This window comes from Pygocentrus nattereri, chromosome 28, assembly GCF_015220715.1.
Source record: "Pygocentrus nattereri isolate fPygNat1 chromosome 28, fPygNat1.pri, whole genome shotgun sequence".
Taxonomy (NCBI): domain Eukaryota; kingdom Metazoa; phylum Chordata; class Actinopteri; order Characiformes; family Serrasalmidae; genus Pygocentrus; species Pygocentrus nattereri.
In genome coordinates this window covers 18,153,788-18,170,528 of record NC_051238.1, presented here as the reverse complement: position 1 = coordinate 18,170,528, position 16,741 = coordinate 18,153,788, and the positions used below count along the sequence as shown (strand labels likewise).

General features: G+C 39.3%; 1 protein-coding gene across 1 annotated transcript in view; it reads left to right on the top strand.

The window, feature by feature from the left end:
• The window catches only part of cacna1sb (calcium channel, voltage-dependent, L type, alpha 1S subunit, b), a 33,313-nt gene that overhangs the window by 606 nt on the left and 15,966 nt on the right, over positions 1-16,741 (top strand). The window contains exons 2-16 of the mRNA XM_017722186.1: positions 1,584-1,689; positions 5,134-5,273; positions 6,196-6,329; positions 6,414-6,566; positions 10,931-11,136; positions 11,275-11,378; positions 11,599-11,744; positions 13,093-13,174; positions 13,265-13,425; positions 13,797-14,022; positions 14,306-14,513; positions 14,597-14,717; positions 14,944-15,058; positions 15,883-15,982; positions 16,227-16,296. Coding sequence (XP_017577675.1) covers positions 1,584-1,689; positions 5,134-5,273; positions 6,196-6,329; positions 6,414-6,566; positions 10,931-11,136; positions 11,275-11,378; positions 11,599-11,744; positions 13,093-13,174; positions 13,265-13,425; positions 13,797-14,022; positions 14,306-14,513; positions 14,597-14,717; positions 14,944-15,058; positions 15,883-15,982; positions 16,227-16,296 — 2,072 coding nt within the window. The remainder of the gene's footprint in view (positions 1-1,583; positions 1,690-5,133; positions 5,274-6,195; positions 6,330-6,413; positions 6,567-10,930; positions 11,137-11,274; positions 11,379-11,598; positions 11,745-13,092; positions 13,175-13,264; positions 13,426-13,796; positions 14,023-14,305; positions 14,514-14,596; positions 14,718-14,943; positions 15,059-15,882; positions 15,983-16,226; positions 16,297-16,741) is intronic.

The window sequence follows — 16,741 nt, the reverse complement described above, 5'->3', positions numbered from 1 at the left end:
GATGAAGAAGTATACAACTAGTTGGCTGTATTATTTGTCTGGCTTCTCCATCTTCATTTATCTGGCTTCTCCTACCTATGGTAGGTAGTCACTGCTAGTAACATTTAAGGTCTAATCTGTTGTTGCAAGGAAGACTTCTATAGTATTAAAATTTCAGGCTTAGCATTCATTCCAGGCAGAAATCACATAGCCAGAGAAACCACCAGAGAAAACCATCAGAGGAATCAGACCTTCTTAGGCCTGGTCCTTTTAGTCTTATTATGGTCTAGAGAAGATGTTCCACATACTCAGTAGCCTCTATTTGCATTCAAAGGAGAAATAAAAAGTCTTTGTTGTTCTATTTAATCTAGGTGTCGAAATGTCCATCAGAAGCCAGAGCAAGAAGTGTTAAGCTTTTGTTATCCGTCAGACCCCACTGTGGTTGAATGGAAACATTAGCTCAAGTCTTTTCACCGTCAAGGGTGTTGAAGTGAAAACTGACCTCACATTATTTAGAGACATGAGTTACACAGTATAGAGATGGCTCCTTAAATGTGTGTTAAGTGACCGGCAGTCTCGTGCGCAGTTTTAGGCAATGATGCGAAAGACTAGCTTGATTGTAATATAAGCTTGTCTGCTAATCTGCTTAACTGCTTCATCTATTGTCTTTTTTTGCTTCCAGTAAATTCGTTGTAACTTGCTAAATGTAATTAACGTTGAACTCTTCATATTAATTCATATTGAGTGTTAGAAACAAAATGTAGGCCCTATCTAGAAAACATAGTCCAAATCCACAGTCCAATATAAGTTGTCAGCTTTCTTTTTGCTTTAATGCAAGCAGTCGATGTAATCTTGGAGCCATGTTAATAACTGCGTTTAAGTGGTTTGATAATATTCTGGGTGCGTGCAGCTGTTGTGTGAGATCACTTGTGCTCGACACAGTGCTGAGCTGGCAGGGAAATTCTGATATCCTGCCTCCTGCTGGCAGAAATGCATACTCACATTCAAGACCACACTCGGACTGTCCCATACTGTTCTGTACAGCACTGCAGGACAGATTGATGAACTCTTGCAAACACAGGGTTTCAAATGAACAGTATATGTTGCCCAGGCTTGAACACTGTAGTGATGATCGTAAATGTGAAAACAGTTCATGTTTGGTCAATTAAATGAGGCACTGTGAACTAGAAATGACCAGAACTGCAACTGTAAAGGCATGTTAGAACATTTTAGATCATCTAGTGGTATAATGTTGTTTACCTAAATGTGAGATATTGTTAATATTAGCTTGGAAACACTTAGAAACCCTGACACTTTGTTTGAGAAAGGTTGAACTTGAGCTTAGTGTAGTTGTTAACTTCATCTAAATGCCAACATCATGTATACAAAAACAATGGGGATTGGAGTCTTTATCATATTCGCTTACGTCAGAACTAATGTGGTTAGATTTCTTAGAATACAACCTATTAGAAAATTTGTGGTAAAATTTGCTATCTAGTTTTATTTTCATGAGCTCATTGTTTTCTGCTTACTTAAAGCTATGTTGTGATTATTGCTTTATCATGCTTGGCCAGTTTGCTATTTTCCTGAATACTCTCCACCAGGCCCTTTGAGATCATCATCCTACTGACTATCTTTGCTAACTGTGTGGCTCTTGCTGTGTTTCTGCCCATGCCAGAGGACGATACCAATTATACCAACTCCACCTTGGTGAGTACCAGCTCCTGGTGTTGGGCGAACAGATTGAAGCTTATATCTTTTTTCTTTGATGGTCTCCTCACAGTGTGTTCTCTAGGCCATGTTTCAGGCATGCACCAACTGATAATGTATATGGCTGATAACAGTTTCTTTAGAAAAAAACTGTGGATGGCTTTTTTTTCTGTTTTACTCAATTTTTTTAAAACCAGAAGCTCACCCTGTGTGTGTTAAATAAACATGGTAAACACCAAAGCTGATTTGCAATGTAAAAAAGAAATATAAAAAAAGTAAGAAAAGACTGGCCATTTATACATTTTGTGTAATTTTACTACAACATTTTCATGTAGGTTAAGATGTAGCATTCAGATACATAGTAAGTGCACTTACCTGACCTACTATTTATTCCATAATGCTGCAACACTGATTGCGCAAAATAAAATATAATAAACGTCAGATTGTGCCAAAAAGCCAATTCAAATCTTGGCCAGTTCCAGTTGTGCATGAATGTAGTTAACTGCCATAGTTCACACAACATTTATACATCTATATGTTTAGTCACATATCATTTACTAACAGGAACTACACTCAAACTTTTCTTAGTTAAGTGGTGACAGTGAACAATTTAATTACATCTGCTGTAAAAGATTTTTACACTGTATTGTTTAACTGTTAGCAGTTAATCATTTCCAGTAATTCACACTGATTGCATTTATCTATGCTTCTTTTGACGGGATTGTTTTTGAAAATCCTCTTATACCTGACGAGTAACTGATAGACTAGAAGATTTTTTGACTCTGAAACTAAAGCTGAGCAGCTGGTGTTGGTCAGGAAGGTACTGGACTTTATATTTAGACTCTGGGTAAGGAGGTGCAGCAATGATGAAGCTGCAGGGCTGCAGTCCACAAGAATGAGTGAGAGGGACAAAGATACACGCAAACCTCTAGGGGGATTTTTACATGATGTGCCATCATGTGGTGTGGAGTTTATTGCTCATATTTCCATTTTAGTGACAAGTCAAGTCAAGTCAAATTTATTTGTATAGCGCTTTTTACAACAGATGTTGTCACAAAGCAGCTTCTCAGAATTCCAGAAAAGACAAAGTTTTAACAAGAATGTAAAAACCCAACGGCGGGCAAGCCAGGGGCAACAGTGGCAAGGAAAAACTCCCTCAGAACTGAGGAAGAACCAGGCTCACCAGGGGGGACCCATCCTCCTCTGGTCAAACTACCCTCAAGTGATTATACTACTAATATTACTAGCAGAAGTGATTATACTACTAATATTAATAGCAGGAATTCTTACCCTGTGTAAAAACTATTTCACACCCATAGTAGGCCTGATCATTACAGACTCTAACTGAATCATTAATGTTATAGCTGCCGTTTAGTACAGTCTGCAAATCTTTAAACACAGAGGTTTTTATATTAATAAAACATATTCTTCTTAGTAGAACTTTGGCATATTTTCTTCTATTTGATGCAGAACATTTACATCTTTCGCCCTACATGATGGTTTTTCATGGGTTCTTGTCAAGCTTGTAACAATAGAAGAACCCTTTTTGGTGCTATAAAGAACCATATTCTTTAACCATGCAAAGGCTTCTTAAAGTGTTCAAAGTTCTGTATAGAAACATTTTCTTTACTAAAGAACCCTTGAAGAACCATCATTTTTAAGTGTGTAGGGCAAATGGGACTCCTAAAAATCAAGGTAGATTTTTAGATGATAAATTAGATTTAGTTGTTGAGGCTTCTGTGTAATGTTATGTTGAATATATGTTTTCTGCTTTTTTCTGAAGCCGAGAAAATAAACAACTAGGACTAAATGGCTTTTTTGACTGGAAATTCAGTAAATGAAGTGGGGTCTCTGACTTGCACAGTACTATGCATAAAATCAGTTAAAAATTTGGCCATGTGATGAAAAATAACGTTTTTTTCGCAACATAGCACTTACAATCAACAAAATTCAATCCAGCACTCAACCTAAACAGCCTCTGAACTATCTGGATCAGATCTATGTCCAACAGCACACTCAGTCACATTCAGACTTCTAGTAGTAGGTTATTCAGCATGTCATTGGATTTCATATGGCTGAAATATGTGTTGTGATTTCTACAATTACTGCTCAGTCCCCTTCAGCTGTGGCCAGAGCCTAGCCAGGCTGGTAGCTTGCCATTCCTCAGATATAAGTCATGAAACTTAAGCTGAGAGCAGGGCTCAAGAGCTCCCACCCAAAACAGTCAGAAGTAGGTCGGTAGAGTTTCGGCACGGCAATGCTCACTTTAGCTGAGAGAATAAATAGCTTTAATTAATTGACACAGACACAGTGTCTGTTGGAAATGGTGTCATGGTGGTAGGCAAGGGTTTTTTTTGTTTGTTTCTGGCTTTTCATTCCTATTTCTGCATATAGCTATACTCTCAAAAATAAATGTTCTGAAAGGATCGTTAGCGTACAGTCATACGAAAAAGTTCAGTTAGTAAAGAATCTTTATATTATGTGTAAAGGTTCAGAGTAACCCCATGGACCTGGCTTGTAACCCACTCACTCGCTCACATTTAGCAGGTTAAAAATTCCTCACAAGGTGGTGCTCTTTACACTTAAACAGCTTTTGACGCTTTCTAAAAAGCAGTGAATTTATTAATTGAATGCTTCATAAGAGCAGTGCTTTGCACCAATAATGACCAAAGTACACCTTGGGGAGGGGGGGTCTCAAAAACTTCTCAAAAAAGTTTTTGAGACCTTTATTTTTAAGAGCTATTGGACCCAGATTATCAGAAAATATCAAATGCAGTGATGAATTGGTGATGAAAGTGATGAATTACATATGGTGTTTTAAGATCATTTGGGATTAAGAAGGAATGTGTGTAGTTTAAAGCATTCTTTGTAATTTGTTATTTTATCTTTGTGATATGAGTAGGGCTCTGATGTGTTCTGTGTTATTTCTATGAAAATGAATGTAAAAGAAACTGATGGCAAAATGAATGTCCCCTGTGCTGCTGTTTGCAGATCACAGCAGACAGAGTGGAAGATTTCTAAAGTCTAAAGCAAGAGTGTTTAAGTGACAGTCAGCATGACCATGTTAGAGTATTAACAGACCACACATGGCTACCATACATGGCCCTGTTCTCTGGGTCTTTTCCTCATCTTTGCCATAGTATCACAATACCATTGATAAAGGCAAGAAGAACAACTCAGTTTAGCTCCATATTTTGCTGAAGCCAAGAGTGTTGCAGCTGAATGAAATGCTTAACAATATGTGACTCCGCACTTGTGTGTACTGAAAACCTTCAGTGTTATTTATGTCAAAATGACACTTAAACTACCTTTTTTATTTCAAGAAAGATGTGTTTTAATTGTTAAATTCTTTGATTGAAGTCTTCCAGCATTACATACGGTACTCAACAAAATTAGTCAGAACAGATATTTGATAAGGATGTTTTTTTGGGTTTTTTTTTGCAGGAAAGCTTGGAGTACATCTTTCTGATCATTTTTACTCTGGAGTGCTTCCTAAAGATAGTAGCGTATGGGCTTTTATTCCATGAAGGTGCTTATTTACGGAACTGCTGGAACATATTGGACTTTGTCATCGTGTTTATGGGGTGAGATGAATCTGCAAGCGTCACTTGACCCTTTAGCACTCCATCAAAATGCACTCCCCTCAAAACACAACTTATTTCACCTCACCCTCATCCAAATATAGAAATGAAAATATGGGGAGCAGGGAGGTCGAATGGGTTATTTTTGTTACATTTTCATAAAGTGTTTACCATATTAGAAGTTGAGACTTCTGAGCTTTTATTTCTGAGCAGGGTTTTCCGTACAACATTAGCCCTGCATAAAAAATGTCCTTAGTTGCATTTGCTCCCCTAATGCAAACCTCAAAGACTACAGTCAGCAATATAAATTCACAGATATTTCACATGTTTACAGTTGAGGGCACAAGGATCATCTGAGCAGTTAGAATGATCTGTTATTCATTTGCCCCATTACTTTTGCTCAGCTGAAATTGCTGTTCAGGTAAATATGCTGACAAAAAGCAGTAGGATTTGTGTTGTATGGAAAACAGTTCTAGAAACAATCAGGACTACACATTTTATGAGCATATAATGAAAATAACTCATATTTCACCTGTGTCACTAAGCTGATTCTTAAAGAATTGATTTTTATAAGAGTATATAAAAGTTATTATCATTTGTGTTTTGAATTTATTGAAAAAACTAGGAACCAAAATAGGCCTTCATTACACTTTGATTATAGGAGATGTAAATATAGGATTTCATTGTACATATACAGGAGCAAGGAAGTGAAAGAATACATATAGTAGTATTTTGTATACTGGAAATACATATAAATATGTATATACACTCAAAATATACATACATGTGCAGATAGAATACAGAGTGATTACTTCACGTTGCAATCTTGATTGCATTATGAATCAGCTGATCATTAATCTCCAGTGGAATACAGATTAAATGTAACTTTCCCAACAGGTAAATTAATCTTAAATGCTGTCCACAGGCTCTTTACTTTGGCAGTGGACACAATCAACGCAATAGCAGGGGTCCCCACAGAGAAAGGAGGAGGGTTTGACATGAAAGCTCTTCGAGCCTTTCGAGTGCTTCGGCCTCTTCGACTTGTCTCTGGAGTTCCTAGTAAGAGTCTTTTACATTAACATGCTGCTCTAATTTAAACCCCACCATGAGTCATTTACCTTCCCCCCTGTTCTTCCTCCCCAGGCCTACAAGTAGTGATGAACTCCATTCTGAAGGCTATGCTGCCGTTGTTTCAAGTCGTTCTGCTAGTCTTCTTCTTGGTTACCTTGTATGCCATCATGGGTTTAGAGTTGTTCAAATGCAAGATGCACAAGACATGCTATTACCAAGGCACTGGTAAGATGTTTATATATATGTACATACACACACACACACACACACACACACACACACACACACACACACACACACACACACACACACACATATATATATATATATATATATAAACCAGCCATTAGGGGTGTACTTTTTGTACTTCTCGTGCCGGTCCCGGATAAATGGTGAGGGTTGCGTCAGGAAGGGAATCTGGTGTAAAACTTGTGCCAAAACTATCATGCGGATCACAAATATGATTGCCATACCGGATCAGTCCAGTGCTGTTGACCAGCAGGGTGCTGGTGGAAATTGGACTACTGTAGGTCAAAGACCATCAAAGAGGAGAGGAGGAAGGCGGGTTAGAAGGCAGTGAGAAAGAAGGAAAGGCAGGAGTGTGGAGGTTAGAGTAGGGACTACTGAACATAGGGACAATGACTGGTAAAGGCAGAGAGCTTGCAGACATGATGGAGAGAAGGAAGGTAGATATTCTGTGTGTTCAGGAGACCAGATGGAAAGGAAGCAAGGCCTGGAACATTGAAAGTAGATTCATTACATTACATTACATTACATTTAGCAGACGCTTTTATCCAAAGCGACTTACAAATAATGTGGTACAAAGAAAAGATTCAAACTGTTCTATCATGGTGTAGAGAGGAAGAGAAATGGAGTAGGGATAATCTTAAAGGAACAGCTTGTTCTGGATGTAAAGAGAGTGTCAGACATGATCATGAGCCTGAAGTTGGAGGTTGATGGTGTAATTTTGAATGTGGTCAGTTCATATGCACCACAGGTTGGTTGTCAGTTAGAGGAGAAGGAGGAATTTTGGAGTAAGATGGATGAAGTGGTAGATGGTGTCCCTAGAGAGGAGAGATTAGTGATTGGTGCAATGGACATGTTGGTGAAGGAAACAGAGAGGATGAAGAGGTGCTGGGTATGTATGGTGTGAAAGACAGAAATGCGGAAGGTCAGATGGTTGTAGATTTTGCAAAGAAAATGGAAATGGCTGTGGTGAACATGTATTTTCAGAAGAGGGAAGAACACAGAGTGACATACAAGAGTGGAGGGAGGTGCACACAGGTGGATTATATCCTTAGCAGGAGATGCCACCTAAAGGAGATTGGAGATTGTAAAGTGGTGCCAGGGGAAAGTGTAGCAAGGCAGCATTGGGTTGTTGTCTGTAGAATGAGATTAGAAACAAAGAAGAGGAAGATAGTAAAGACAGAGCCAAAGATTAGATGGTGGAAGCTGAAGGAGGAGGATGGTTGCAGGCAGTTCAGGGAAAAATTGCAACAGGCCCTTGGGGGCAGTGAGGACCTACCTGAGGACTGGGAAAATACAGCTAAGGTGGTGAGAGAAACTGGCAAGAATGTGTTGGGTGTTTCGTCTGGTCAGAGGAAAGAAGACAAGGAAAGTTGGTGGTGGAATGAGGAAGTCCAGGAGAGTATTCAGAAGAAGAAGGCAGCTAAGAAAAAGTTGGATAACCAGAGAGATGAAGGAAGTAGGCAGGAGTACTGTGAGGCTAGTCGCATAGCGAAAAGAATGGTGGCAAAGGCAAAGGCTCAGGCCTATGATGAGCTGTATGAGAGGCTGGACAGTAAAGAAGGAGTAAAGGACTTGTATCGTTTGGCTAAACAGAGAGTTAGAGCTGGAAAGGACGTACAGCAGGTTAGGCTGATGAAGGATAGAGAGGGAAATGTACTAGTGAGTGAACAGAGAGTGTTGAGTAGATGGAAGGAGTACTTTGAAGAACTAATGAATGAGGAAAACGAGAGAGAGAGGAGGACAAGGGGGGGTAGTGGATCAGGAAGTGCAGAGAATTAGTAAGGTGTAAGTGAGGGCAGCTTTAAAAAGGATGAAGAATGGAAAGGCAGTTGGTCCAGATGACATACCTGTGGAGGTATGGAGATGTTTAGGAGAGAAGGCAGTGGACTTTTTAACCAGGTTGTTTAACAAAATCCTGGAGAGTGAGAGGATGTCTGATGAGTGGAGAAGCAGTGTACTGGTTCCCATTTTTAAGAACAAGGGTGATGTGCAGAGCTGCAGTAACTACAGAGGTATAACGTTGATGAGCCACAGCATGAAGGTATGGGAAAGAATTGTTGAAGCAAGGCTAAGGCGAGAGGTTCAGATCAGTGAGCAGCAGTTTGGTTTCATGCCCAGAAAGAGTACCACAGATGCAATTTTTGCGTTGAGAGTGTGGGTAGAGAAGTACAGAGAAGGTCAGGAGGAGCTACATTGTGTCTTTGTGGATCTAGAGAAAGCATATGATAGGGTGCCAAGAGAGGAACTGTGGTACTGTATGAGGAAGTCAGGTGTAGCTGAAAAGTATGTTCGGGTGGTGCAGGACATGTATGAGGATATTGAGACAGTGGTGAGGTGTGCAGTTTGAGTGACAAATGGTTTCAAGGTGAAGGTAGGGTTACATCAGGGATCGGCTTTGAGCCCCTTCTTGTTTGCAATGGTGATGGACAGGTTGATAGATGAGGTCAGGCAGGAGGCTGCATGGACCATGATATTTGCAGATGACATTGTAATCTGTGGTGAGAGTAGAGAGCAGGTGGAAGAGAATCTGGAGAGGTGGAGGTTTGCACTGGAGAGGAGAGGAATGAAGGTCAGTAGAGACAAGACGGAATACATGTGTGTGAGGCAGGTGGAGCAGTTTGGAGATAAAGCCAGAGAGGCCAGATTGAGATGGTTTGGACATGTGTTGAGGAGGAATAGTGGATATATTGGTCAAAGAATGTTGGAGATGGAGCTGCCGGGCAGAAGGAGAAGAGGTAGACCTTAGAGAAGGTTTATGGATGTAGTGAAATTGGACATGGAGATGGTTGGTGTAAAAGTAAGAGGAGGCAGTGGATAGGGCAAGATGGAAGCAGATGATCCGCTGTGGCAACCCCTAAAGGGAGCAGGGGGTAACACTATACAAATGAAATTTGGATATAACTTAAAGTAGTCAGTGTACAGCTTGTATAGCAGTACAGATTTACTGTCCTCTGAAAAGAACTCAACACACAGCCATTGATGTCTAAAAAGATGGCAACACAAGTGAGTCCACCTCACAGTGAACATATCCAAATTGTGCTCAAAGTGTCAATATTTTGTGTGACCATCATTTTTATCTAGCACTGATTTACCCCTCTTGGGCATGGAATTCACCAGAGCTGCACAGGTTGCTACTGGAATCCTCTTCCACTCCTTAATGATGACATCACAGAGCTGGTGGATGTTAGACACCTTGCGCTCCTGCTCCTTCTGCTTGAAGATGCCCCACAGATGCTCAATTGGGTTTAGGTCTGGAGACGTACTTGGTCAGTCCATCACCTTTACCTTCAGCAAGTCAGTTGTTATCTTGGAGGTGTGTTTGGGGTCGTTATCAAGTTGGAAAACTGACATGCGGCGCAGTTTCCGAAGGGAGGGAATCATGCTCTGCTTCAGAATGTCACAGTACATGTTGGAATTCATGTTTCCCTCAATGAATCAGCTCCTCATTGCCAGCAGCACTCATGCAGCTCCAGACCCTGATCCTACCACCACGATGCTTGACTGTAGGCAAGAGACAGACTTATGCATCTTATTTTTTAAAGCCTATGAGGTGTACTCACTTGTGTTGCCAACTATTTAGACATTAATAGCTGTGTGTTGAGTGATAACAGATCACTAGTCCCTGAAAATATGGTAAAATATGACTAAACATTGTCACTGTCATATTTAAAGCTTGTGACTACTTGGAATAAAATCTAGATACATTAACATACATTAAAGTTAAGAACATGGGGTCATATTACAGAATATTTCTATCATTTTTGTCTTAAATTAAGATCCGACAGGTCAAGATAAGATTTTTCACAAATTCGTATTACAGAAGAAAATCTTATCTTGATTTAGGAATCTTATCACACAGCTTCATATCTCTAATTAGGAACTCTTAACCTGGTTGATTGAAGTCCATAATGAACTGTCATGTCTGTCACCTAGCAACCAACCATACGTGCACATCTGAAATGCAAACACATATTCAAAATATTCAGGTTAGTTAGCCAGACTGCATTAAAGTTATTCATTTTAATAAACAGCTACGCGTTCAGTATTCTCATTATTCACCACCATGGCCAATATTTTATCTGACGAGTTTTCATCAACATTGACACACAGAGGTAATGAGAGGGGGTGGTGGAGATCGAATTTGTTATGACAGTGATGACATGTGTGCTTGTGGTATTTCACATTTTGTAATTAACACTCCTTAAACTGCAAGGGTCCTTAAGGTATTAATAGTAGTTCAAGTAGTAGTACTAATCTTTAGAGTAAATTTTAGCAGCTATTGAATAATAAACTATAGTTGATGAGTTTAAAAAGCAAGCTATCTGTTTTTTCTGTCATAGACATAATTGCCTTACGGGAGAATGAAGTAGCATCCCCCTGTGCCCAGGCTGGCAATGGCCGCCGCTGCACCATCAATGGGACAGAGTGCAGGGGAGGCTGGCCAGGTCCCAACTTTGGCATCACCCATTTTGATAACTTTGGCTTTGCTATGCTCACAGTCTTCCAGTGCATCACAATGGAGAGTTGGACTAATGTGCTCTACTGGGTAATTACAGACTTTGCAGCTCTTTGAAGTGTTTGTAGGAAATCCAGCTTAACTCAAGTTGACGTAAAACAAAAAGTCTTTCATGTTCAGTTATCCTTGTACAATATGGTCATGTTTATATAATATGTTGTATTTCAGGTGAATGATGCTATTGGTAATGACTGGCCGTGGGTCTACTTTGTGACAATGATTCTGCTAGGATCTTTCTTTGTCCTCAATCTGGTACTTGGAGTACTTAGCGGGTAATTAATTAATCCACTATGTTTTCTAAAAATGCTTACTTAGAAAAACATTAACCTCTGTACCTACAAACTGACAGTTTTGCAGTCCTCACCATGTTAGGCCACACCAAAAAGCACACAGAGAACCAGAGATTTTTCAGAGATGCTCCTTTTTTATTATTCAGACTCTGCTATCACCATTTTGGCTTAGTTCATTCACATACTCTCAATCTCTCTGTAGTGAGTTCACTAAGGAGAGAGAGAAATGTAGATCCAGAGGTGAGTACCAGAAGTTACGAGAGAGACAGCAGATGGATGAAGATTTAAAAGGTTACATGGAATGGATCACACACGCTGAAGTCTTGGATGTTGATCAGGAAGGACGAGGTAACGTTAAAACATTTTTATGATGTGTGGAGTTGGTATATGCCTTTTACTACCAAACGTGTTGATTAGAGCTCCAGGGAACCTAAATCTGTGTATTCTAATTAGGTTCATCCTGCTGTTGTAGGTAAATGATGTACGTGTACAAGATATGACGTATGGATAACATTCCACTGACAAATAAATTACATATTTCTCCACTTCTGGTGTGAACTCACCAGTCTTAAGTCTTTCTCACCAATCATAAGGCTGATGTGGTTTGTCCTGCTCACACATCTTCTAAGCCACTTCTCCCTCAGTGGTGCTGGAGCCTATTCCAACTATCATTGGGCGGAAGGCAGGACACACCCTTGACAGGCCACCAGTCCATCGCAGGGCAGACTAACAGACGTACACATTCACACACATGCACACCTAGGGGCAATTTAGCATGTCCAGTTGGCCTGGCTACATGTCGTTTTGACTGTGGGAGGAAACTGGAGAACCTGGTGGAAACCCACGCAGACACAAGGAGAACATGCAAACTCCAGACAGAAACAACCCTGGTCGCCTGGCCAGGGAATCGAACCCAGGCCCTTCTTGCTGTGAAGCAACACTGCCCCCCACTGCGCCACTGCGCCACCCCTTGTCCTGCCCAAATAGCTTTAATAAAACTGTTCCCTTACAGGATTGATCTCTTCGTTTGAGTCAGTAGAAACTTATGAGAGATAACACCCATGTATAAGCTAGCTTAGCATGCACTAATTGAAACAATGATAACTTGTTGTCAAACTAACTCATCTGTTTGTGCGTCTGCCTGTCATCCATTTGTCCAGTTCTGAGATAGGTCTGATCAATGCTTTTAAAGTGGTGTTCTACCATGTTTCTACTTTATTTTCATATCAAGTCTCATTTTAAAATTTTAATAAGAGCAGTTCTGATTCTAAAATCTGATCGGCTGAGCCACATTCAAAAACACTGTAAAATTCTTTATATACACATAGGCATACACATCAGTTGAATTATGTATTAATGCATCAAGTTAATGAAGAAATGCTTGATGGAAGAATTTTTTATTGCAATTTTTATTAATGTCTCCAGTTATTAGTTGAACATTGGTGTACTTTTAGATATTGTATTTTGTCATCATTTTACAAGTATAGTAAGCCATCCAAAGCTGATGGCTTACTATACTTGTAAAATATACTAATGACAGATACCTGCTTCATGTTATGCCCAACAATGTGGTAAAATCTGTATTCACTATATTAAACAGCCTCTTGGTAAATAATTATCAAAAAGGCACATTAAACCAGATTATTATTGTTTTGATTGATTGTTTTGAACTGCCAGTTCTCTTCTTTATCATCAGGTCTTCTTCCTCTGAAGGACAGTGGTTCGGAGACAGACAGCCTTTATGAAATGGAGAGTTTAAACCGTGTAGTATATTACTAGTGAGTATGCAAAAAGCCTTTTATTGTAACAAACTCTCTTATATCAATGCTTCTGTCTCAGTAGACTCAGTGTTGCTCTCTGACTTCTAGTCGCCTGGCACGTCGCTGGAATCGAGTCCTTCGGCTGAAGTGTACTGTTTGGGTGAAGTCGAAAGTGTTCTACTGGCTGGTGATCCTGGTGGTGTTCCTAAACACTCTGGCCATTGCCTCTGAGCATCACCCCCAGTCTGATTCGATGACTCAGTTTCAAGGTCTGTTCTATTAACCAGATTCAGACATTTGTTCATACCTATAATCTGTTTCCAGTAGGATCGTTTGAAGATGTTGTCCACATATCATTTTACTGGACAGTTTTTAAAAATAAAACCATTGCATTGGCTGTGTGGCTTCTAATGTCATTGGTATTGGTAAATTTATGTTTGTTCAACTTTCTTTTCAACACAAACTGAAATTTAAATGAATGAACAAAAACATATTTTTAAAAATAAAGTGAACTCAGAGTGCTTTTGCACTGTGCCATGAGTGTAGTTATGAACCTTATTTAAAATATGTTGTCGGAAGCTCTAATAATTGAGGAAATACAAGATTCCAAACCCTGTAACTGTGTCTCTTATGATTGCAGATATTGTGAATAAGATCCTGCTGACCTGTTTTGCAATTGAGATGTTTGCGAAGATGTACGCCTTTGGCTTCCGTGCCTACTTTATGTCTATCTTCAATCGATTTGACTTCTTCGTTGTGACTGTGGGCATACTGGAGATCATCTTGGTTTCAGCAAATTTCATGACACCACTGGGCATCTCTGTAATGCGGTGTATTCGACTCTTACGTGTGGTGAAGGTCACAAAGTAAGTGGAGAGGGATGAAGTGTTTTCACAGCAGGGGGTCTCACCCCTCCTCTTTCTCTCTTCATTGCTCGCTAACAGCTTTAAGTTACAATATTTCACACACACAGAGCCAACAGTATCCTAGATAAAGTGCTAACAGAACTTCACCAACAATAAATTGCTTTATAATTACTTTTTGGCTATGTGGTTATCAGCCTGAGGGACTAAAATGTAAAACCTGTGTAACACAAGTTAAATGTGACAGGCTCAATCTTCCCTCATTATAATGTTTTTTGGCTGTTAGGTACTGGAAATCTCTCAGCAACCTTGTGGCCTCTCTGGTAAACTCAGTGCGTTCCATCGCCTCCCTTCTCCTCTTGCTCTTTCTCTTCATCGTCATCTTCTCTCTTCTGGGCATGCAAGTCTTTGGTGGCAAATTCAACTTCCCAGACAGGGACATTCAGCGCAGCAACTTTGATAACTTCCCACAGGCTCTCATCAGTGTGTTCCAGGTGCTCACACTTTTACTGAACTTTAGGAAAGCTTCACTTAAAGCCAAGGATTTCAGCAGTCATTATTTATTTTTCATTTTCAGGTCCTGACTGGAGAGGAGTGGGATTCTATCATGTACAATGGAATCATGGCTCATGGTGGACCAAGTTTCCCTGGAATTCTTGTCTCCATCTACTTTATCATCCTGTATGTCTGTGGAAACTGTATCCTTTGTAATCTGACATCAAAATCTGACGTATATTGTACTGTATGTTTAGGATATTGTTTGCTGTGTAATTAATCACTATATGGGGATTGTAAAATAACCTATTTAAGATGACATGCAGCAGCATTTTCCCCAAAAAATTAACATAGTATGGTTAAGTACGGTTTAGTTTAGCCCAGAAAAACATGCAATAAGGTCCATCTTCCTGAGCTGGTGTTCTTCAGTCATCCTCTTGAATGTGTTCCTTGCCATTGCTGTGGATAACCTAACTGAAGCTGAAAGCCTTTCCACAGCACAAAAGGAGAAAGAGGAGGAGAAAGCTAGGAAGAAGCTCTTGAGGTAAACATTTTTATTTATGATCTAAGTCAGGGTAACTTAAAATAACAAGGCAACTCACATCATTGTTTTTTTTTTTTTAGTTATCTGAACTTTTAGTTTCCTAACTCACATGCTTAGTGCTGTATCTGAGTACTAACTCTGTACTAATATAGTTGAGCTTACTCATAAAAAGGGAATGTGCTGTCTCCTTATATGCAGAAATGGCTTAGAATTTTTGTGTTGGAGTTTTACTCAGTTTCCTCCTCACCCCAAATTCAGTCACTGCTAGTTTTTAGATGCTTGATGCTCTGGGCTGATGGGCAGGGGTTAAGTGCTTCCTACTCTCAGACTCCTAACAGTGGAAGGCTGTAGCATCACTGGTCTTCTAATTAATTTAGACAAATAAAAATTTCCACACGCTCAGACAGGGACCATGTTTTCTTAGATAAAGAACATTTACCTGTGCAGAAATGTGTAATATGGAGAGTCGTAGCCTCCAAGTGGACATTAGCATTGACCAAACTGAGGGAGAGAAGAAAATAAAGAGGTAGCGCCTATTTAAAAAACTTTTAAAAAGCTGTATTGTTGACCTGAGTTAGGATGTGAGTTAGGATAGCTTATCCTAAATTCAGAACATTTACAAATGTAAACATTAAAAAAAAAATAGATTAATAAATAAACAACAAACTGAGAAAAAAAATTGAATTTGACCCAACTGCTTTTTACAGTGAGGAGATCAGTTCTGTATTCTTTAAATGAGTTATAATGCTTCCATTTACAGTGCAGCTTAAAAGGCTGACATTTCCACAAAAATGTCTTTAAAATCTTTTAATTTCTTACACCAGAACAGCTCCGCCACAAAAGAGTGAGGAAGAAAAAGCTCTGATGGTCAAGAGGCTGATGGAGGCCAAACATAAAACTGAAGGCATGCCCACAACTGCAAAGGTACTAACTCAAGAAACATGTTTTTATTGTCAGGGCTTATAATTACTAATTCATTTTTGGGACATTTATATTACCTAAATATTATACTATTTAACTATTTCACCAGTGGACCAAGAAATCCTGTGACTGTTGTAGACGTGGATGTTTTCTCATACCATTAAAATGGCTTTTCCCACCATGTAGCCACATTTGGTCTGTATTATTATGCAAACATCCTGTCATTTGGCTTATATGTGTTCTACAGCTTAAGGTGGATGAGTTTGAATCGAACGTAAAAGAAGTGAAGGATCCATTTCCTCCTGCTGACTTCCCAGGTAAGACAGGACAAACAGTAAATGCCTCATCAGCTCGAGCTGGAGCAGTTTAAGCAGTGGTGTCGCATGATGTGATACAGTATGACTTTAAATTTGGCAACAGTAATGTACAAGATTAGCAGCACTATTATAAGTGAAGCTAAATTTTACCTTCAGGCTCTTATGGTCATTTATGGAGCAACATTAAATTCCCTATGCTGGCTATTTTAGCCATGAGAAGATGATGAATAATACACTAGGCAAACTTTACTACTTTCATGAGAGAAGGAAAAATGTATTAAACTTTATTATATGTTAATCTAACTAAATGTAAGCAGCAGCTAGTGTTTTTTCAAAAGTTGGAAAAAAATTAAACTGGAAATAATATAAGATTGATAAGTGGTTTTGACATAACAATGATTAGATCAAAGCTTGTAGCGATCATATACTTCATCATTTTGGTAAA